Source organism: Heterodontus francisci, chromosome 19 (genome assembly GCF_036365525.1).
Source record: "Heterodontus francisci isolate sHetFra1 chromosome 19, sHetFra1.hap1, whole genome shotgun sequence".
Taxonomy (NCBI): Eukaryota; Metazoa; Chordata; class Chondrichthyes; order Heterodontiformes; family Heterodontidae; genus Heterodontus; species Heterodontus francisci.
Genome location: NC_090389.1, coordinates 50,057,779 through 50,081,017, shown reverse-complemented (window position 1 = coordinate 50,081,017; position 23,239 = coordinate 50,057,779). Strand labels below are relative to the sequence as shown.

At 41.8% G+C, this 23,239-nt stretch overlaps 1 protein-coding gene across 5 annotated transcripts in view; it reads right to left on the bottom strand.

Annotated features, from left to right (window-relative positions):
- Positions 1-23,239, bottom strand: part of cadpsa (Ca2+-dependent activator protein for secretion a) — a 593,453-nt gene that overhangs the window by 501,916 nt on the left and 68,298 nt on the right. For all 5 annotated transcript variants that reach the window (XM_068051590.1, XM_068051591.1, XM_068051593.1 and 2 more), the window contains exons 2-3: positions 7,996-8,109; positions 4,937-5,269 (exon numbers count right to left, since the gene is read on the bottom strand). In XM_068051590.1, the coding sequence (XP_067907691.1) occupies positions 4,937-5,269; positions 7,996-8,109 (447 nt within the window). The remainder of the gene's footprint in view (positions 1-4,936; positions 5,270-7,995; positions 8,110-23,239) is intronic.

The following is a 23,239-nucleotide window of genomic DNA, read 5'->3' as shown; positions in this document are numbered from 1 at the left end:
GAGAGCTGCCAGACAATCAGAGGCTGGCAGTTGCACCACCACCTCCACCACCGCGGAGGAGTACCTACCGGAGGCCAAGGAGTGTCACTCGAACCAGACCTCAGATAGCTCAGGGCGGGAGGGGTCTCACAGGGTGGGGGTCACGGGGGAGGAGGGTCACCAGTAAGGACAGCGGGTGGCTCTCAGCGGGCACTCTCCTTCCCGATGCCGGGTCCCTCATTCAGGCACTGTACCTTTAAATGAGGCCCTCCCCAGAGCTGGGAAGCAGCCTGCACGGTTTTCCATGCTGTGCTTCCTGTGCGGCGACAAGGCCGCCAGCTGCATGGCTAATTGCAGCTGCAATTGGGGGCTAATCACCCAGTTAAGGGCCTCAATTGGTGGCGGGGCAGGAAGCTCGTTCACAGGCCTTCCCACCCAGGACTAAATTTTGACGGAGTCTGGATGGTGGTGGGAACGGAACCCCACCCCGCCACCATCCCAGCTGATTTTATTCTCTCCCTGCCTCCAAACCCACGGTGGGGGAGAAAATTTCTCCCCATCTGTCATCGTTTTGCCCACTCACTTCATGTTTATTCTCTTTGCAGCTTTTTGCTCCCATCTGCACTACTTATTGACCCTTCTAATTTGGTGTCATCTGCAAACTTGGATCTACAACTCTCTATTCCTTCATTCAACTCATGAATAAATGTGGTGAAAGTCGAGATCCCAGATCAGCTCCCTGGGGAACACCACTTGACACAACTTGTTAACCTCAGTACATACCCTTTATCCCACCCTTGGCTTCGACCCTTGACTGCATCCAGCCACAATGTGAAAGTATCAGAGAGTTAAGGGAAGCATCATATTTACACCTGCAAACCTCAATGCCACAATATCCATTCAACAATCCTACAATCGAAGCTCCTGGTCTGGAATGACTGGCCCAAGTGAATCTAAATTACGATCCTTTGGCCTTCATCCATCTTTTAGATGAGATTGTCATGGAAGAGTAGCTTTTTTTCCTCCTCTGTTTTAAAAACTAAGGGGGGGCAGTGTACCTTTAAGACTGAGAGTTGTTCCCTCTCTGGGAACAGTGTGTGCAAGCAGCAAGCCTGTTTCCTAGGCAACAGCAGGAAAGAGAAGCCATCAGTGGTATTGCATTAGTTAACTGTGTATAAAAGACTGGCTAGAACCAGTCTGATCTGGAGACCAACGAAGCGTGCTCACTGAAGGAAGGTTCTCTCTCTCTTAGCAGAAAAATCTACATTGATCCACAGGCTGCTTATTGCCTAAGGGGAGAGAAAAAATCTTGGAAAGGAAATCTTTGTATTGTTGGAGGTAGCAAAATCCTTTTTACTTCTAATCTCGAAGAGGTCTTTGCCTCAGGAGTGACTTTCCATTGCCTTTCTGTGTTTCTGGGAGTCCTGGAATTCTCAGTAAAGTTTCTACTGATAGACTGCCAATTTAAAAATTCAAATAGACCTGTTGCTGTACTCCTTGCTGAAAGAACTGTGTGACGCCTGCTGCAACCAAAGTGCTTTGAACGCCTATCCATTAAAGACTGTCCATCGAATTCGCCTGCAGACTTTGAGTGGCATCTCACTGTTCATCTCTGCGACATCTCACCGAACCGGGAACGTAACCCACAAAGACTTGCAACCCAGTTATTTATTTATTCCTAAGAAACAGCTCTAATTTTATTGAAAGTGGTTAACCGTTGGTTTTTGAATTTATGTGTGTGTGTACATGAAGGTTAGGATAAAGAAGAAGTTATAAGCTCTTTATATACAGATTTATCTCAATATTGTTTAAGATTTAGTTTATTAATAAATAATTAATTTATTGTTGTTTAAAGATACCTGGTTTGGTCTGTTTTATTCTGGGGAGGTGGGGGGGGGGGGAGGTTAATAGAGTGTTTAATTTGGCTAATTTCCAGTAGGTGGGACCTCTTTAATAATATGCACCTGTACCTGTGGAGTAACGGGCTGAATTGACAATGGATTACTCCCACCTCGGTCGTAACAAGATGTTCAACTAAGATCCCATGGCACCATTGGAAGAAGAGCAGGGGAGTTCTCCCCCGGTCCAGCCCAATATTTACCCTTCAGCCAGTATCACTATAAAACAGATTATCTGGGCATTATCTGATTGCTGTTTGTAGGACCTTGCTGTACACAAACTGGCTGCCACATTTCCAATTTTACAATGAAGACTTCAAAAGGACTTAATTGGCTGTAAAAAAAAACTTAGAGCATCTCAGGATCATGAAAGCCACTATATAAATATAAGTTCTTTCTTTTTTAGCATCGCCAACTCTCTAAATCCTGTAACTGAGTTCAACGTTCTTCCAGAAAATGCAGCAACTTGCATTTACTACAGGAGCAAAAGTAATAGTTATGTTTTTACCCTATTTTCTCTTTTAAGCACTGATCAAAATTTGCCACTAAATTACATCAATGCAAACACCTGCGTCAAGAGAACAAAATGCTTAAGAAAAAATTTAAAGAACAATCCACAAGCACAAGCAGCTACATCACCATGGGGATAAATCCCTGGGCAAAAATACTTTTTTGAAACTGGATTGTAACTCAATATTGGAAACATTTGACAGGAAATTTCAAATTAAAACAAAAATTATTGGAGATACAGAACAGGTTAGTCAGCAGAAAAAAGACAGGTTATGATTTTTCAAGACCGTGTCCTTCATCAGAACTGATAAGGGTACATATCCAGCACATTCATCTGCCATACCTTCTTATAGACTGATCTGCTTTATTTTCCGTTCCATTGCAGATTCCCAGTATTTGCAGTTTTTTTTGTTTGATAGGAAATTTCTTTCAATTAACAGAGAATAAAGTTGGAATTTTCTGACTAAAGTTCCAGGCTTGGAGCAATTGTCAACAATCAAAAAATTTATTTTAGATCAGACTCCCAAAACAGTGTACTTGTAGAGTCAGTCTAAACAGAGCAGATGTCACTAAGAGAAATACAGTATTTTGACAGGGATTTGTACTGGTATGACAGGTATTTAGACTACTATTATTCTGATAAAAACATATTGTATGTATACATAGAACAGCAGTGGTTTTATGCTTGTGTTTCAAAGCTTATTCATGAATTAAAAAAACAAAATCACACAAGAAAATGTCACTCATCAACCCGTCTGCATGCTCTGCACTACAGGACACACTTTGGTGCATGTTAGGACACAAGATACCATGCCTGTTCATTTAAATGACCCAACATATAAATTGATTTTGATCTCTTTCCCATTGCTTAGTTTCCATCTGTCCAAGTGAAAAAATTCATTGCTTGTACTACTTTATTTAAAAATAACTTCTGTGACGAATTGGTGGGGCCGAGGGGCACTTGAAAGTTAAAATACAGGGCTGAATTTTATCAGCGTGCTGCGCTCTGCAGCGGCGCAGTGTGAGAGCGGCGGCCTTCCGACATGGAAATGCCGCTGCACAGCCCCCACGATATTACACGCGGGGGCTGATTTAAATAGAGGGGGTGGAGTGGCCACACCCGATGACATAGAGGGGGCAGCTGACGCGTCCCTGGCAACATTGTCTGGCGCCACCGTGCAGGCGCCATTTTTAAAGGGCTTTAAGCCCTTAGCAGAGATTTAAATTTTTAAAGGTGCAGTATGCGTGAATTTTTTGTAATAAATAATGAGGAGATGGAGGCCCTTCCCCAACCCCCTCAATGATCATTTCATTGCCCGATACCAACATAACCTACCTTATTCCCTACCTGAACATTCCCCCAACCTTCTAACTTTTGCCCTTCAACCCCTTCCCACCATCCCCACAGCCAATAAAAAGTGTTTGCCCTGCTCCCCCACCCCTCCCACCCTGAAAATTTTATTCCTTCCCCACCCCCCCCGCCCCCCACCAGTGTCTTGCCTCACGCGTGAGCTGCGTTTGGTAGCCGTAAAATCGGCGTGGGACAGCCACTACCTGCAGGTAAGTTAATTTACATCTTGTTACTGTTCATTTAAATATTCAGATGAAGGCGGGCTGCACCGAGGTCCCCCGCTGCCAGTAATATGCGGCAGGCCCTTCTTGACGGCAGGGTTCAAGGCAGGCCTCGCCCTACTGAATTTTACGGGCCCCCCCTGCCGCGACTCATTGTGTAAAATTCAGCCCACTTTGTTTACTTGCTTAATTGCTGTCGCCATCAAATGTTTATGGTAGCGATTATTTTTAATTCTCATTACAGTAATACATGGGGCTTTAAAGTGTCTTGAGCAAACAAATCTCAGCCAATTGCCATCACCCTCCATTATGGACAAGATACAATATATTCATCTCTTAGACTCTCTCTCAGATTCTTACCAGTATCTTAAACTTTATATTGCTAATATTGCAAATGGTAGAAAATCAGGCAGAGTGAAAAACAGGCTGCCGATTCACTATCATTCCTTTGCACTTCCACCCAACACAAATTTATACCCACTGTGCTTAAGAAAAATGTGTGCTGACATGGATTCGTCAAATTTTGAAATATTCTTCCATCAACACAAGTTTTATTTTTTTATTTCAACAAGTGAAATTTGAGAGTTATGTGACTATTGTTTTGCTTTGGCTACCAGAAAAAATATATAGTAATGTGACAGACAGTACATTCAACAGCAAACACAATGGACCCTGGAAACCTGCACATCTTTAACAATATTGAGAGATGGAACTTTCTTGAGCTATCACTCTAAAAGGTGGCTGCTAACATCTCTCAGACATCCAATCCTTTCTACTTCCTTATCTCTATTTCCTAACCAAATGAGACCTCATGATCATTCTTTAAAAACTGTTGCCTCTGGCTGTTGGACAAATTGGAATCACATAAAAAAATTACCAAGTAACTGAATCAAACAGTAGCAGCAATCTGCTTTCCTCCAGTGCATTGAGTCAATAGGATAGGCCATAATGGAAAACAAAAAAAAAAATGCCTTCACCTGACATGCGTTGTACAGTAGCTGATGCTCAAATTTTTTGATCCCCAGGATTTGCTGGAACATTTCATACAGCTGCTCCTTGCTGAGGATCAGCTCTGATGCTGCACTAGCTGTCATTCTGGCTTGTTGCTTGCGTGGATCCTCTTCACCACGATATATAGCATCAAACTTTGCCATCCACGAACTCAGGACTGTCTCCTTGCTGAGGCCATCAATTTCTGGCAAACTTCGAACACGCTTTTCAATGTGTTTCTTAAACACCTCTCGAGAATCATTGGCGGAACACCCACCACTTTGTACCATTCTGGACACACGATCACTTTTCAGAAACACCTAGAATATGTGAAGTAATTTAAACAAAAATTACTGCCATTAATCTTTTTTTAGATACTACCAAAAGAACTTGTAGGAATACAAAACTTCAAATCAAATTCTCAAATGTCCAACAACAAAACATTAACTGATCTAAGAATAGCAGATAAAAAAGTTGAAAAAAATGGCACTACTGTCCAATTCTGGGCACCAAACTCGAGGAAGGTCATGGAGGTTTTGGAGAGGGTTCAGAAGAGATTGATCATCTGAGTATGGGAGGGAAGGGGACAGGAGAAGACCAAAGGATGAACTTACATTTATATAGTATTTTTCATGATCTCAGGATGTTTCACAGCCAGTGAAATACTTTGAAGTGTGGTCACTGCTATGATACAGGGAAATGAGATAAATGCCCAGATAATTTGTTTTAGTTTAAGTGGCTGCCATGTTCTTTTTTCCTCCTTCAGCTAATCTGTGCCAAACATGCTTTTTTCTGCCACACTCCCACTGTTCTCCAGAGCTATATCCCCTGCCAGCTCCAGTTCCCTTGTGGTCTTAAAAACTTCAGGTCCTGCTCACTAACTCTGTGCCTGATTGCTGCCACTCTCCAGCTTTAGATCCTATCCCTCAATTACAGGTCTTTCCCAATCTTCATCCAATGCTGGACTTCACTGCCACAAATTCCTAGTGCTGGACTTCATCACTGCCAGCTCCCAATGCTGCACTTCACTGCACTGTTGAAATGAGCAGACAGGATGGGGCTGGGAACTGGAGGCAAAATGAGGACCCTAATATGAATATCAATTGGAGGTCTATTACAAGTTTCATAGCAAAATATTTCATAAAGTCTATTTTATAACATACTGGGTTTTTGAGGAGTTGGTTAGATTAAAAATCAAAGCAGTGTTGCTGTCATTTTTCCAATGGCAACAGCATTGGAAGTTTACCCGATATTGATATGGGGAAGGGACAGTGCACATATGTGCCACGTCTCAGCCTCACACATTGCTACCATTTCTTAGCACCTAAAGGCTCCAGCATCTCTGCTTACCCTTTCTGGGAAGCAGGGAGGCTTCAGCCTCTCTTATTACTTACTCCCTGATATTACAAGCTGCATTTTAAGAGTCTGCCATCAGAGTAGGCGGTTGATGTAAAAAAATGCGCCCTGCCCACACGGGCACCATGTCACGGAGCCGTCGTGATTTCAAACACAGTGACTCATTTGCATGGCTGCGGCGCCCACCTCCCGTGATCACATGGAGGGGGTGGGCGAGCCATCGCAGGCAACGGCATCATTTTTAAAGGCCTTACAGCCCTTAATAGAGATTTTAAAATTAAAAGGCCAGGTCAATTCAATGACCAAAAAAGAGTAAATTACCATTAAATTCATTTTCACCCCTCCACCCCCCGCAATGGCATTTCAAAACATTCTTGCCCTTTCTGCCTCCGGAATTTGTTTAAGAATTTGACCTGCACCCCCCCACCCCAAAGTTTCACACCTTTGCCCTTTACCCCTCCCCGTCACCCTCCACCCCCCCCCCACCAATCTGCAGTGATGTCACCCCATTCCCCCTTCCCGCACAGAAAAAACCCCTCCTCCTCCCTCTCCACAGGTGTCGCGCCACATTTCCTTGAACAGGGATTCAAAGGCGCGGCATTGTCGGCCACCCGAATGAAGATCGGTGCGGCGATTAAGGAGGCGACGAGGCCCTTATTAAATCAGGTATGTAAATTAGATTACATATTGAAATGGGGGTCCCGTTGCTGAGCAGCAAGGCAGCTGCCATGCGCCTCGCCGCCCAGATTGGCATGGGGCCTGTCGCCGTAGGGGTCGATGGCGGGCCTCCGTTGCACTGATCAACGTTCCCGCGGCGGAGGGACTTTAAAATCCAGCCCTACTTCTCCACTTACTCCATCCCTATATGCTCCCTCTCAGACCCGAGCAGACCAGTGTCCCCTCTTACTCCCTGCTTCTTGCATAAGCCCTGCATCCTCAATTTCTAATCCTGGTTCTGGCCTTCCTGTTTATTCCCTCCTGACTGGGAAGAAAGAAGGGGCGGTAGCCAGATACCTGGAGGCTGAAATGACAGGTTTGCGGCCTAAGGCTGAAATATATGAGCAAACTCAATAAAAAAAGCATGGTAGCCCACACTGCCAGGTAAAGACAAGATTATTTCTACAAATATCCTAGGGTTGAGCTCCTTAGATTCCAGAGCTCTGTGAGAGAAAAGAGGATGATGAGAAACATATGAGAGACATACAGAGAGGAAGTGTGTAAGAGGTACATAAAGAGTTTGAGAAACAGAACAAAAAGATTTCGTAAAGACTCCCAGAAAGAGGGAGTACAAGAGTAAGAACAAGAGTCAGACAAACAAGAGGTATAGAAATGTCAATGAAAGGAATTATGTAAGAGGCATTCAGAGAGAAGAGAGAACGACAACAAGAGTTAAAGGCGCAATGAGAAATTTCTGGCAATACCAATAGTAGGTATGCACCACAATATAGAAAACTGCACATTTTAAGTAGGTGGATAATCAGAACTCAGTAATTGTGATGTAACAGAATCATTAATGGCACCTTATAAACGACCATCAAATCTGGATAAATGAAGTTATATTTTCAGGAAAAATGTCCGAATAACGTAATTCAGCAATATCAATTTATTGTTTTCTAACAGGTGAGTAATGACCGGGGTGAAAGAAAAAAATACCCTTACATTCAAAATATTGCAAGCAAAATTATCTTACCTCAAAATAACTTTGCACAGCATTGATAAAGGCCTCATCTGCCACAATCTGTGTTTCTCCATTCAGGAAAGCCTGGAAGCGATCCTTCATTGTCTGCAATTGCTGCTTATTTATCTAGAAAAGACAAACAGGAAGAATACATAACTATACATAAACATTGAAAGTTTTGTAAGCTACTCAGTTTGAAGAGGCAGAAAACTGCTGCATCAATATTGCTATATAAAAAGTTTTGTTTTAAATCTATTTTTGGTGGCATTCTCGCTAAACAACTCATGCTGGTAGTCCACTGGGCTTTTCATTCAAATCTGCAGTGTTTCAGGCCTTTTGAACCACCATTAGGTCTTCTCAACAGGCTGATATATTCTGTCAATAGCTGCAATCTTGAAAGCATGCTTATTCCTCTGGGATTTCTCCAATTTAAGGCAGTACGAAAGGCAGTATGAGGAATGAAATTGCACTTTGAGAAGGACAGAGAGCCGCCAATCGATCACCACCACCAAGAACAGCGAACAAACCTCCTCACTGAACCACCCTATTCTTTCCCTCAATGGAATCGGGTGTGTTATTCTTTGCATGCAACTGGGGATTCAAAGTCACCAGTCACGTCTATGTCAAAGGTGCAATATAAATGCAAATTGTTGTTGTTTCTAATATCATTCTTACCTAAAGCATTAGATCAGAGCTCGAATCCCAGTCTTGCCTTGTGTTTTCAGTCACTATTCCCCTGAGGTAGGGTGTTTGCTAGTCTCAGCTAAACAATTGGAACTAAACACATTGATTTTTTTTTTAACTGGAGTGTTAATATCCCCATGGTTCATCACTGTAACTATAGTGTAATGTTTTCGGTTTTTCCTTCATGCTTGAGTAATACAGCACTGCAATAACAATCACTCCCATAGCAAATGGTCTTGTTTTAACATTGATGTAATATAAAAACCACATTTCTTCCTGCCTGAATTTCCTTATGTCATGCATCTTCGTACTGGAGTGAAGTGGTTGCAAACTTGATGCGACCAATTCCATTAAACAGACCAGTTGCTAACAGCATGCAAGGGCTGCCTCAAAAAACAGGCCTCCCATCTCTCGCTCACTTACTGTAGGAAATGTCTGTCTTCCACTCAGTCTCTCTCTGATATCACAGTCAAGGAATCACAGGTATGGTATCCTGTTGTATTTAATTAGTTATAATACTACCAGTTACTCCAGACTGCTGCATTTTCTTGTTGAGGCCATGGCAGATAAACAAGCTATAGCATTATAGACGCAACAGTATTCAACTACTGAGCAACCCAGTATTTCAAAATAGTGACAGAAATGTCTTTCGACTCCGAAAATTAACCTTGTGAAGTTGAACAATTATGCCAGAATCTACTTTTCCTGACTTCACCATCCATTTTAAAATTGAAGATGGACACTAATTTGACTTGTGACCTACGGTGATGACATCATCCAGCTGTGCATCATGAAAGGGATATGGAAAGTGTTTAACAATGAAAAATAAAATGTGTTTTAATGACTGCAGGGATTTTAAACCATAATAATTTCAAACATTGTGCTTCAAAGTATTTCTTCAACATGTACATTTGAAGGTTTTAGATATCTCAATTGGATGAGCCATCAATCTTCGAAAGGAATGCCGCCAAGTTTATGAAACCTGTCCTTATAATTTAACCCCTTATGCCCTGGTTACATTTTGGTGAATATGTACCGTACAGCTTCCAAAGACCAAAATATCTACCCTGAGATTCCATGTCCAAAATTGAACTCAGCACTCCAAATGTGGTCTGTACAAGCCTCTGTACAACTGACGCATGATTTCCTCACTTTTGAATTCCAATCCCCTTGAAATAAAGGCCAAGATTCCATCAGTTTTTTTTTTGATTAGTGTGCCCTATTCATGGGCTTTTACTGATTTGTGTACATGACACCTAAATACTCTGCTCCTCCACAGCTCCTAGTATCCACCATTACAATACTTCAATGTTTCTTTCTCACATTCAAAATGGATGACCTTACACTTCCCTACAGTGAATTCCAGCTACCATAATTTCACCAATTGACTTACTTTATCTATGACCCTTTGGAACTGCCTCCTCCCATCCACACAACTTACAATGCCTCCTGACTTTGTGTCAACTACAACTCTCTATATGTGTGTGTGCATGGATGAAGGAATAATGAAATGCTGAAGCACGAGTACAGATCCCTGGGCAACACCACTTATCACATCCTGCCAATCAGAGAACTAACCCTTTATCCCTACTCTATGGCTCCCATTTCCCAATCAATTACCAACTAATGCCACACTTACAAATCCGGGGACTCTCATTTCTGCTAATATGGCCCCCACACTGATGCCATCCATGTTTATTGCAGGCAGCCAGCTACCTCGAGCAAATGGCGTGAACCATTTTCCACTTCCACAAAGATAAGTAGGAAAGTAACCTGTGAAGAGGACATAAGGGGCTACAAAGGGATATAGATAGGTTAAGTGAGTGGGCAAAAATCTGGCAAATGGAGTATAATGTGGAAAAATGTGAAATTGTTCATTTTGGCAGGAAGAATAAAAAAGCAACATATTATCTCAATGGTGAGAGATTGCAGAGCTCTGAGATGCAGAGGGATCTGGCTGACCCAGTGCAAGAATCACAAAAAGTTAGTATGCAGGTACAGCAAGTAATTCGGAAAGCTAATAGAATGTTATCGATTATCAAGAGGGGAATTGAATACAACAGCAGGGAGGTTATGCTTCAGCTGTACAGGGCATTGGTGAGACCACATCTGGAGTATTGTGTACAGTATTGGTCTCCTTATTTAAGGAAGGATGTAAATGCATTGGAAGCAGTTCAGAGAAGGTTTACTAGACTAATACCTGGAATGGGCGGGCTGTCTTACAAGGAAAAATTGGACAGGCGAGGCTTGTATCCACCGGAATTTAGAAGAGTAAGAGGCAATGGGCGGCACAGTGGCGCAGTGGTTAGCACTGCAGCTCCAGCGACCCGGGTTCAATTCTGGGTACTGCCTGTGTGGAGTCTGCAAGTTCTCCCTGTGTCTGCGTGGGTTTCCTCCCACATGCCAAAGACTTGCAGGTTGATAGGTAAATTGGCCATTATAAATTGCCCCTAGTATAGGTAGGTGGTAGGGAAATATAGGGACAGGTGGGGATGTGGTAGGAATATGGAATTAGTGTAGGATTAGTATAAATGGGTGGTTGATGGTCGGCACAAACTCGGTGGGCCGATGGGCCTGTTTCAGTGCTGTATCTCTATCTCTAACTTGATTGAAACATACAAGATCTTGAGGGGTCTTGACAGGGTGGATGTGGAAAGGATGTTTCCCTTGTGGGAGAATCTAGAACTAGAGGTCACTGTTTAAAAATAAGGGGTCACCCATTTAAGACAGAGATGAGAAATTTTTTCTCTCAGAGGGTTGTGAGTCTTAGAAACGCTTCCTCAAAAGGCAGTGGAAGCAGAGTCTTTGAATATTTTTAAGGCAGAGGTAGATAGATTCTTGATAAGCAAGGGGGTGAAAGGTTATTGGCGGTAGGTGGGAATCTGGAGTAATCAGCTCAGCCATGAACTTATTGAATGGTAGAGCAGGCTCGAGGGGCCGAGTGGCCTACTCCAGCTTCTAATCCATATGTTTGTAAATCAATTACAAAGACACTACTTATTAAGAGCAATGGCTACTTTGGGCAATTCAAAAATGCAATTGGCTTAATTATTTAATCCGCTCTACTTATTTTAAGAGCTTCACTAATTTCAGAAAAATTGAAGTGTTTATTAAATGTCTTTAAGTTTGTACTGTTAACTATTCATCTGAAGAGTTGAGTGTGTCAATACTGCAATGCCAATGTTTAGATCAGCAACATAGTAAAACAGCCACGGAGTGACAGGATCACATATATTTGCCAGCCTTAGCTCAGCCTGTTATATTCCAGAGAGCTTGTTGTTGAAGGATTATGCTGGAGCCAATCTTTACTCAGTCTTGCATTTATTTTACAAAGTAAAAAGATTACAAACATGCAACTCCTCACTCAACCTTCAGCCAGTTTCAGAGTGTCTGCTTATATATACTCAAGTAAGACCCTAATAACACCTCCAGCTGCATATAATTAAACACAATTAACAGCCTGCAAGATTTCATTGTCTTTAAAAGTACTGTGTCTCTCTTCTCTTTAGGATGTTGATGGCTCCTATATGAGAAGGTAGAGCTGGAAGCAAAACTGGTTACTGACACTTTTTTTATTCAATACTTTGTGGTTTTACTGTCCACTGCTTATAATCGAGCAAATCGTATTAATACTAATACACCTGCTATAAGTTGCAGGCTTGCTACGTACCAGCTAAAAAGGTTCTCCTGAATGCATTTTAAGAATTCTGCACCATCTATACCTTTTATGCTGATTCTATCCCAGTTAATATTAGGGTGGTTGAAATCCCCCACGATTACTGCCCTATTGTTTTTGCACTTCTCAGAAATTTGCCTACCTATTTGTTCTTCTATTGTTGTGAAAGTACTTCTATTTTTAAAATATTTTTGAGGACTTGTATTTTCGAATTATGGAAATTGGTTTATTTGGGAAAACTGAAAAGAATCCATGGATTTTTTTTTAGAAGGGACACTGGGAGGTCTTGTTTGAAAACAAACCTTTACTGGATGTCACATGCCTTAAGCTCAATAAACAGAAACCTTGGTGACTTGTGGTAATGATGTTTACAGAGAAGTAGCATGTCAAGATTTATGAGGGTCAGGAGCTGGTTTCGCTTCTGAGATATTGTTTTGGGTCAGTTGTGGTGTGGACTAGTGTTGAAAATAGTTGGAGATCAGCCTGCCAACAGAGAAACACACAGCTCATCTCTTTCTTCACTTCTCTGAAAAGCCCTGAAAGTTCAGTGTGTGTGAGTGCTAAAACCCCTGGTGCCCCATTTCTCCTGAGACGCTCCTGGAAGGCTGGTCAACGTCACCTGAAAAGTTCTGCACCAGAAAAGATCCCAGTGACCCATCTATGTGTTCTCGGATGCCAGACTGTATGCCATTGAGCAACACAACATATCTCTTCTGTTTTCTTCAAGAATTAACAAGTATTTGACCAAAGTATTCTTTGTTTTTTTTGGAAAAGATCTCTGCAGAGAGAATTTCTTTTTTTTTGTCTTTAATCAGTGTGTGTGAGTGTGTGTGTAGGGTACTTGAAAAGGGACTTTTGTATTTCAATCTGTGTTAATGCTTTGCTTCATTACTGGATAAGTCTTGGTTTTGTTGTTTATTAAAGAAACCTGGTTGGTGTATTTTATTCTGGAATAAAGAGCAGAGTATATGATGAAACATATCAAAGAAAAAAGAACAGTACAGCACAGGAACAGGCCATTCGGCCCTCCAAGCCTGCGCCGATCTTGATGCCTGCCTAAACTAAAAACTTCTGCACTTCCGGGGACCGTATCCCTCTATTCCCATCCTATTCTTGTATTTGTCAAGATGCCTTTTAAACACTATTATCGTACCTGCTTTCACCATCTCCCCCGGCAGCAAGTTCCAGACACTCACCACCCTCTGTATAAAGAACATGCCTCGCACATCCCCTCTAAACTTTGCCCCTCTCACCTTAAACCTATGCCCCCCAGTAACTGACTCTTCCACCCTGGGGAAAAGCTTCTGACTATCCACTCTGTCCATGCCACTCATAACTTTGTAAACCTCTATCATGTCACCCCTCCACCTCCGTCGTTCCAGTGAAAACAATCAGTGTTTATCCAACCTCTCCTCATAGCTAATGCCCTCCAGAACAGGCAACATCCTGGTAAATCTCTTCTGTACCCTCTCCAAAGCCTCCATGTCCTTCTGGTAGTGTGGCGACCAGAATTGCACGCAATATTCTAAGTGTGGCCTAACTAAAGTTCCGTACAGCTGCAGCATGACTTGCCTATTTTTATACTCTATGCCCCGACTGATGAAGGCAAGCATGCCGTATGCCTTCTTGACTACCTTGTCCACATGTGTTGCCACTTTCAGTGACCTGTGGACCTGTACGCCCAGATCTCTCTGCCTGTCAATACTCCTAAGGGTTCTGCCATTTACTGTATACGTCCCACCTGCATTAGATCTTCCAAAATGCATTACCTCACATTTGGCCGGATTAAACTCCATCTGCCATTTCTCCGCCCAACTCTCCAACCGATCTATATCCTGCTGTACCCTCTGACAATCCTCATCACAATCCGCAACTCCACCAACCTTTGTGTCGTCTGCAAACTTACTAATAGGACCAGCTACATTTTCCTCCAAATCATTTATATATACTACAAAGAGCAAAGGTCCCAGCACTGATCCCTGCGGAACACCACTAGTCGCATCCCTCCATTCAGAAAAGCACCCGTCCACTGCCACCCTCTGTCTTCTATGACAGAGCCAGTTCTGTCAGCTCACCTCTGATCCTGTGTGACTTCACCTTTTGTACCAGTCTGCCATGAGGGACCTTGTCAAAGGCTTTACTAAAGTCCATATAGATAACATCCACTGCCCTTCCTTCATCAATCATCTTTGTCACTTCCTCAAAAAACCCAATCAAATTAGTGAGACACGACCTCCCCTTCACAAAACCATGCTGCCTCTCGGTAATAAGTTTGTTTGTTTCCAAATGGGAGTAAATCCTGTCCCGTATAATCCTCTCTAATAATTTCCCTACCACTGATGTAAGGCTCACTGGCCTATAATTTCCTGGATTATCCTTGCTACCTTTCTTAAACAAAGGAACAACATTGGCTATTCTCCAGTCCTCTGGGACCTCACCTGTAGCCAATGAGGATGCAAAGATTTCTGTCAAGGCCCCAGCAATTTCTTCCCTTGCCTCCCTTCGTATTCTGGGGTAGATCCCATCAGGCCCTGGGGCCTTATCTACGTTAATGCTTTGCAAGACACCCATCACCTCCTCCTTTTTGATAATGAGATGACTGAGACTATCTACACTCCCTTCCCTAGGCTCATCATCCACCAAGTCCTTCTCTTTGGTGAATACTGATGCAAAGTACTCATTTAGTACCTCGCCCATTTCCTCTGGCTCCACACATAGATTCCCTTCTCTGTCCTTGAGTGGGCCAACCCTTTCCCTGGTTACCCTCTTGCTCTTTATATACGTATAAAAAGCCTTGGGATTTTCCTTACTCCTGTTTGCCAATGACTTTTCATGACCCCTTTTAGCCCTCCTGACTCCTTGCTTAAGTTCCTTTCTACTGTCTTTATATTCCTCAAGGGATTAGTCTGTTCCTAGCCTTCCAGCCCTTACGAATGCTTCCTTTTTCTTTTTGACTAGGCTCACAATATCCCGCGTTATCCAAGGTTCCCGAAACTTGCCAAACATATCCTTCTTCCTCACAGGAACATGCTGGTCCTGGATTCTAATCAACTGACATTTGAAAGACTCCCACATGTCAGATGTTGATTTACCCTCAAACAGCCGCCCCCAATCTAAATTCTTCAGTTCCTGCCTAATATTGTTATAATTAGCCTTCCCCAAATTTAGCACTTTCGCCCGAGGACTACTCTTATCCTTATCCACAAGTACCTTAAAACTTATGGAATTATGGTCACTGTTCCTGAAATGCTCCCCTACTGAAACTTCGACCACCTGGCCGGGCTCATTCCCCAATACCAGGTCTAGTACGGACCTGGTATAGGTAACTAGGTAAACATTTAAATATGTGTTGTGACCTGTGGAAAAGTAGACCTAGAAAAGACAGTGCACTCCTCCCACCTCGGTCATAACACTATCTCCCTCTTACTGTTTGTGGGTATATACTATACTCCCAATGTGATTGCCCCTTTTTTGATCTTCAGTTCAACCCATAAGGCCTCATTTAATTGTCCTTCTCGCATATTATCCCTTCTCTGAACTGTACTTGTTTCTTTAGCCAATATTACGACCCCACCACTCCTTTTTTCATTCGCCTCTCTAACATGTCTGAAAATCGTGAAACCAGGAATGTTGAGCTGCCATTCCTGCCCTTCTTTAAGCCATGTTTCAGTAATAGCTAATCATACTTCCAAGAGTCTATTTCTGCCCTCAACCCATCTGTCTTATTCACTAGACTTCTGGTATTGAAGTATATACCATTACTCACTGAACAACTCCTTTGTTGTCTATTTTCTAGCCTTTGTTTTCTCTGCCTTCCACACTTGCTTACTAATTTTCTGTCTTTAATTGCCAGCTTCACTTCTCTCCCTTCTGAATCTTTGCTCAGCTTTCCATCCCACGCCAAGTTAGTTTAAACCCTCCTCTAGCAAAGCTCCCCTTGACAACACAAAAGTAAAATACTGCAGATGTTGGAGATGTGAAATAAAACAAAAAGTGCTGGAAATAATTAGCAGGTCTGGCAGTATCTGTGCAGAGAGAAACAGAGGTAATGTTTCAGGTCAATGACCTTTCATCAGAACAGTTCTGCTAAGTATATCCAGTATTTTCTGTTTTTACTCCCCATGATGATGTTGGTCTGGTGCTGTTGAGGTGCAACCCATCCGGCTTGTACAAGTTCCAACTCCCCCAGGAATCTAAAGCCCTCCCTCCTGCACCATTTCTCCAAACATGCATTGATCTGTATTTTACTTCTATTTCTGCACTCGCTAGCACTGGAACCGGGATTAATTCAGAGATTACTACCTTTGAGGCCCTGCTTATTCATTTCTTTCCTAGCTCTCTCAAATCTGCCTGCTGGACTTCATCCCTCTTTGTACCTATGTCAGTTTTGCCAATATGGACCATGACCTCCAGCTGTTCCCACCCACCCGCCGCTCCCGCCTGGTCAGAATGCTCTGTAGCGGCTCAATGACATCTTTGGCCCTGACACCAGAGAGGCAGCATACCATCCTGGATTCATATCTGCGACCACAGCATCACCTGTATGTTCCTCTGACTATAGATAGTTTGTGCCATACACCTGCACTCATTCGGAACTGGGTTGAGTGCCCCCAAATTAATTTCACACAGGATCCATGCATGTGACAGGGAAAGAAGGTTCTTATCCCAGCTTCCCCAGGTAGATTCAAATCCATGCTCCAAGGATGAAAGGATGTAGCTGTAGCCTGTTATGCCATTGAATCCCCAAAACAAGAAGAGTTTTATCCCCATTGCTCAGGACCAAAGAGGAAAAAAATAAGCTGCAAGATAAAAGTAGCTCAACATTTGAATAGATATCATATCATATAGTTCCAATAAGAGCCAATTACTACTTGTACTAATGAAGGGACACTGACCTGAAACGTTAACTCTGTTTCTCTCTCCACAAATGCAGCCAGACCTGCTGAGTATTTCCAGCATTTCTTGTTTTTATTTTATATTATATTAGAGCCAATTCCTACTTGTACTGTAAATTTTCTTTCATGACTGTCCTCAGTGTGTCACTGCTGCTCAGGACTGTACTTCAGTTATCAAGTGTCAAATAATGCAAGAGAAAAATGAAATAATACTGTGCAAACAATCTTCTAACCTTCTTTTCCTCCCAGAATAAAGTGCTGTATGAAAGCTGACGAGAAATCTGATTAAACAGAACAAGACATGCTGCAGTTTAATTTTAGCACACTACTGGAATAATGTTTAAAAAGTATCTCAGTACACTAAGGATCATGATATATTTCAGAATTACGTGAACCCTGTCTTCTTCCAGGAATGTTTGTTCTGTATAGTAAAATAACTACGTTACAATGTATAAGCCATTTACCTACGCATTTACCATAATTATCATCGTTTACCATTGTCATACCAGGAGGATAAGAAAACAACACAGAGGGAGAAATTGCTCTGGTCCCTATGTGCAGCGACATGGTAAACACCTTTATTGTGAATGCACTTAGTAACCATGATGGCTCTCATACATTTTAAACATCAAATGAGTGGTGAATATCATAAAACCCAGTTGCTGATCACATCACCTCTGACCCTCTTCCTCCCCCAGCCATGCAAGTCATACAAATCTTCATGAGGGTGCAATATTTGAACCATATTTCATGCTATGCCATCTAATCTGAATACTCCCAATTAACAAAGAATTATTTTCATAGCTAAATATGCAGGCACAAGACAACTAGATGCATACATTATGTTACGACCAAGATTGAAGGAGTGCACTCTCTTTCTCTAGTTCCACTTCTCCACAGGTCACAACATATATTTAAATGTTTTACCCAGTTATCAATACAACCAATTATATACTTTATTTTAGTTTCAGAGTAAAATCCATCAACCAGGTTTCTTTAATAAACAACAAAATTATTAATTTAAGATAAAGCAAGACTTGTTCAATAAAGATGCAAAGCTTATTAACACACAGGTTGAAATATGAAAGTTCCCTTCTAAATTAACCCCAACACACACACACACACATAGAGGTTAAAGAAAAAATAAAGAAGTTTTCTCTGCAGAGATCTATTTACAAAAAAGACAAAAAAAAAACTTTGGCCAAATACTTATTAATTCTTGAAGGAAAAGGATAAGATATGAAATTTTCCCAAATGGCCCTTTTTTCTGGTGTCCAAATGCACGTAGATGGCTGTCACTGGGATCTTTTTGGAGCAGTTCTTTTCAGGCAACGTCGAGGATTAGTCTGGCAGGCTTTCCAGGACAATCACTGCATCAGGGGTTTCCGCTATCACACTGGATTCTCAGGTTTCTCAAAAGAGGTGAAAAAAGGATGAGCTGGTGGCTTTTCTCTTAGCAGGCATACCCCCTACAGACTCAAAACAATATCCAAAACGAAACCAACTCTTGACCACCATAAATCTTGACATGTCACTTCTCTGTAAACAACTCCCCTCGTCACCAAGGCTCCTGCTGTTTACTTAGTTTAAGACATGTGACATCCAGTAAGGGTTTGTTTTTAAACAAAATCTCTTTTTTTTAAAAAAGAACAAAGTCCAGCATCTATGGAATCTCTTCTGTCTTTCAAATGAATCCATTTCCACAATTTTTAAACATGAGTCCTCAAAAAACATTTTTTTTATTTGAAGCACTTTCATAACAATTATAAAACAACCAGTGAGGAAGATACTGTCGAGACTTCTGGCTATTTTATGACAAAAATATTTCTTTCCAATTCATTCCCAAATTTTACCATTAAATAATTCATGAATTAGATTCTGAGCTCTCATGTGTGGTTGTAATCATTAACAGATAAATTTAATAATTTAATAAAGAATAGCTTTAGACATGTAGAAGCATGGAAACTAGACAATGCTTCAGTGCTATCAGTTTGCAGATTACTGAGGTTCTATCATTCGCCACAATAAGTACCCGTTTGTGTACAAATGATGTAAATATTTTTCTTTTTATGCAAAATATATATTTAAGTTTAGTCATAGTTTAGTTCAAAATGTCCCCTTAAGAGATCCAACTTTTGTGATACACATGGATAATTTATAAATTGCTTCAAAGTTCCTTTACAACAGCTCTTTTATTATACCATCAAATTGTTCCTACATCCCTTTAAAAAACTGATTAGCTCAATCAAAAAACATGATAATAGCATTAGCAACTAAATCCAGGTCTATAATGAAAAACTTTAGTCAAACCATCTGTTAACCTTCCCTTTCCATAAAATAAAAGCATATATGGAATGAGCAGGCAATCCGAATAGCCAAAAAGTGATGCGTTTTACTGAAGGTATCACATTGTACTATTTTTTGTGACTACCACAGTAACTGTTCAAAGCAGATAATTGATATTTTAAATATTCAAGCAGAAAAGGCCACATGACAATGTCTTAAGCATTTTCCCACTGATTTGGCATGATTCTTCAGGTCTACTATTATCAATGTGGGGGAATAAAGATGCTTCTAATAAACACAATATGCTTTAGGACACAGAAGCTGAGGGATGTGATGAGATGTCAACATGTCAAGACTGATGTCGTAAACATCCTAAAATGTGTTATGTTTTTGAACCACATGCCAGCTTATACTACACTTTATACAAGATATACAGAAAAAGCTCATGGGGGTACTTTAGTTCCATTTTTGTATGTTTTTCTTCTTTTAGTAAGACATATCATGACACACAGTGACAAGCACCAGGCCCTATTATCAAATTATACATATTAAACATAACGGTAAATCCAATAAAGCTCCACTCCCAATAGGGAGTTGCAAAGGGACTGGCAGCACGAGTACTTTATAAGCTAGGTTAGAGGAGCAGCCTTCACATAGTGAATCACCTGCCACAAGTGCGCAAGAGCTACAGCAGGGGTTGAACTCCACAGGTGCCACTTCACTGGAGGGCGAGATCATAAACTAGCTCTGCTGCTGAGGACTCAGATGCTGACTTTGAGGTATCCGTCTGCTGAAAAGGGCCGATGGGAATACAACACTAAATATTAGGTGCACTGGGCAGCTTGCCAGTGAGCTCCGAGCACGAAGGACAACGGCTCGAACTTGTATTGGAGCTTTGAACAGAGCATGGAAACCATTCTCAACAACATGTGGTGAGTGATCCACTGTATGAACATGGCAGTGGCACCCATCACAACGAAGCCTCCTCTGACAGCTCACACTGTTAACTGTATATTAATTGGATCTTTGATTGTATTCAGGTGGTGGGCATTAACTGGAAATTCATTTGTGTTCATATATATATGAGCAGGCTGAAACTGTGGTTATTGGATTGGAGCTGCACGATATAGAATCGTAGAAAGTTTACGGCATAGGAAGAGGCCATTTGGCCTATCATGTCTGCGCAGCCAACAAATGAGACCCCCAGCCTAATTCCACCTTCCAGCATTTGGTCCGTAACCCTGCAGGTTACAGTACCTGAGGTGCATATCCAGACACATTTAAAATGAGTTGAGAGTTTCTGCCTCTACTATCCTTTCAGGCAGTGAGTTCCAGACCCCCAACCTCTGGGTGAAATAAATTTTTCCTCATCTCCCCTCTAATCTTTCTACCAATCACTTTAAATCTATGCCCCCCCAATCATTGACCTCTCTGCTAAGGTAAATACCTCCACTCTATCCAGGCCCCTCACAGTTCTGTACATTTCAATCAAATCTCCCCTCAGCCTTTTCTGTTCCAAGAATAATCCCAGCCTATCCAATCTTTCCTCATAGCTGCATTTTTCAAGTCCTGGCAACATCCTTGCAGACTTGTTGCTACACCCCTGCCGAAAGACCTATGTGACATCTGCTGTGGCCTAATTGCCTTGAATGCCTACCCATCACAGACTCCTCATCAACCTCGTAAGGAGAGACTTTGAGTGGCATCCGACTATTCGACTCTGGGACACCTCACCCAACCAAAGAATTTCCTAACAGAACGTGACAAACTGAATTATTTTATTATTCCTTTTATTCACATGAAACAGCTGTAAACCAGAATCCTATTTTTCCCGATTAACTGTTTTTAAAAAATGTATGTGTGCATGAGGAAGGGGAACCTCAAAGGTAATAATCTCTATTGTTACCTGAGCCACATGCAAATTGGCATAGGGCAAATAAGATTAGAGAAATTAATGTGTGGCTCAAAGACTGGTGTGGTAGAAGTGGGTTCCAGTTCATGGGGCACTGGCACCAGTACTGGAGAAAGTAGTGGCTGTACCATTGGGAGGGTCGACACCTGAACTGTGGTGGGGCTGGTGTCCTAGTGAGCCACATAACTAGGGAAGTAGAGAGGGTTTTAAACTGAATAGTGGGGGCAAGGGATCAAATTTGGGAAGATATGGTAAATCAAGGAGTATTCACAAGGCAAGAGAGAAAGGTATTAATATGGGAAATGATAAACAGACTGTGACAGGAAGGGACAGAGTGTACAAATCTAAGAGTAATGAACAGATATGGCTAGAGGTTACAAAAATAATAAAAGGACAAAACTAAAGCTCTGTATCTGAATGCACGTAGCATTTGAAACAAAACAGATGAACTGAGAGCACAAATAGAAATAAATAAGTACGAGCTGATAACCAGGAAACAGGATCTAGCTAAAGTAGACTGAGAGCAGCTACTTGTAGGAAAGTCTACATCAGACCAGTGGGAGTCATTTAAAGAGGAAATAATGAGAGTTCAGAGCCAACATGTACCCATTAAGGTGAAGGGTAGGACCAACAAGTCCAGGGAACCCTGGAAGTCAGGGGATATAGAGGATCGGATCAGGGGAAAAAAGGAGGCTTATGGCAGATTCAGAGCACTGAAAACAGCAGAGTCACTAGAGGAGTATAGAAAATGTAGGGGGGTACTTAAAAAAGTAATTAGGAAAGCGAAGAGGGGACATGAAAAACCACTGGCGGGCAAGATATTGGAAAATCCTAAGGCGTTTTATAAGTATATTAAGGGCAAGAGGATAACCAGGAAAAGAGTATGGCCCATTAGGGACCAAAGTGGCAATCTGTGCGTGGAGCCGAAGGACATAGGTGAGGTTTTAAATGATTACTTTTCATTTGTGTTCACTATGGAGAAGGACGATGCAGGTGTAGAGATCAGGAAGGGGGATTGTGATATACTTGAACATTTTAGCATTGAAAGGGAGGAAATATTAGCTGTTTTAGCAGGCTTAAAAGTGCATAAATTTCAGGCCCAGATGAAATGTATCCCAGGCTGTTATGTGAGGCAAGGGAGGAATTGCAGGGGCTCTCACACAAATTTTCCTCTCTGGCCACAGGAGAGGTACCAGAGGACTGGAGGACAGCGAATGTGGTACCATTATTCAAAAAGGGTAATAGGGATAAACCAGGTAATTACAGGCTGGTGAGTCTAACATCAGTGGTAGGGGAACCATTGGAAACAATTCTGAGGGAAAGGATTAATCTCCACTTTAGGCAGGGATTAATTAAGGATCGTCAGCGTGGCTTTGTCAGGGCAGATCAGGTCTAACAAACGTGATTACATTTTTCGAGGAGGTGACCAGATGTGTAGATGAGGGTAAAGCAGTTGATGTAGTCTACAAGGGCTTCAGTAAGGCTTTTGATAACCAATCTCCCATCTGGGACCTTAAGATGATAAGTGCCCATGGGATCCAGGCAATTTGGCAAAGTGGATCCAAAATTGGCTTAGTGGCAGGAGACAGAGGGTAATTTTTAAAAGAAAAGAGTTAACAAAGTGAGTGTTGGTCCTATAGAAAGTGAGTCTGGGGAATTAATAATGGATAATGAGATGGCAGATGAATTGAACAGGTATTTTGCATTGGTCTTCACGATTCAGGATACAAGTAACATCGCAGAATTAGCTGTATGTTAGGAAATGGAAGGGAAGGAGGAACTCAAGAAAATTGCAATCACCAG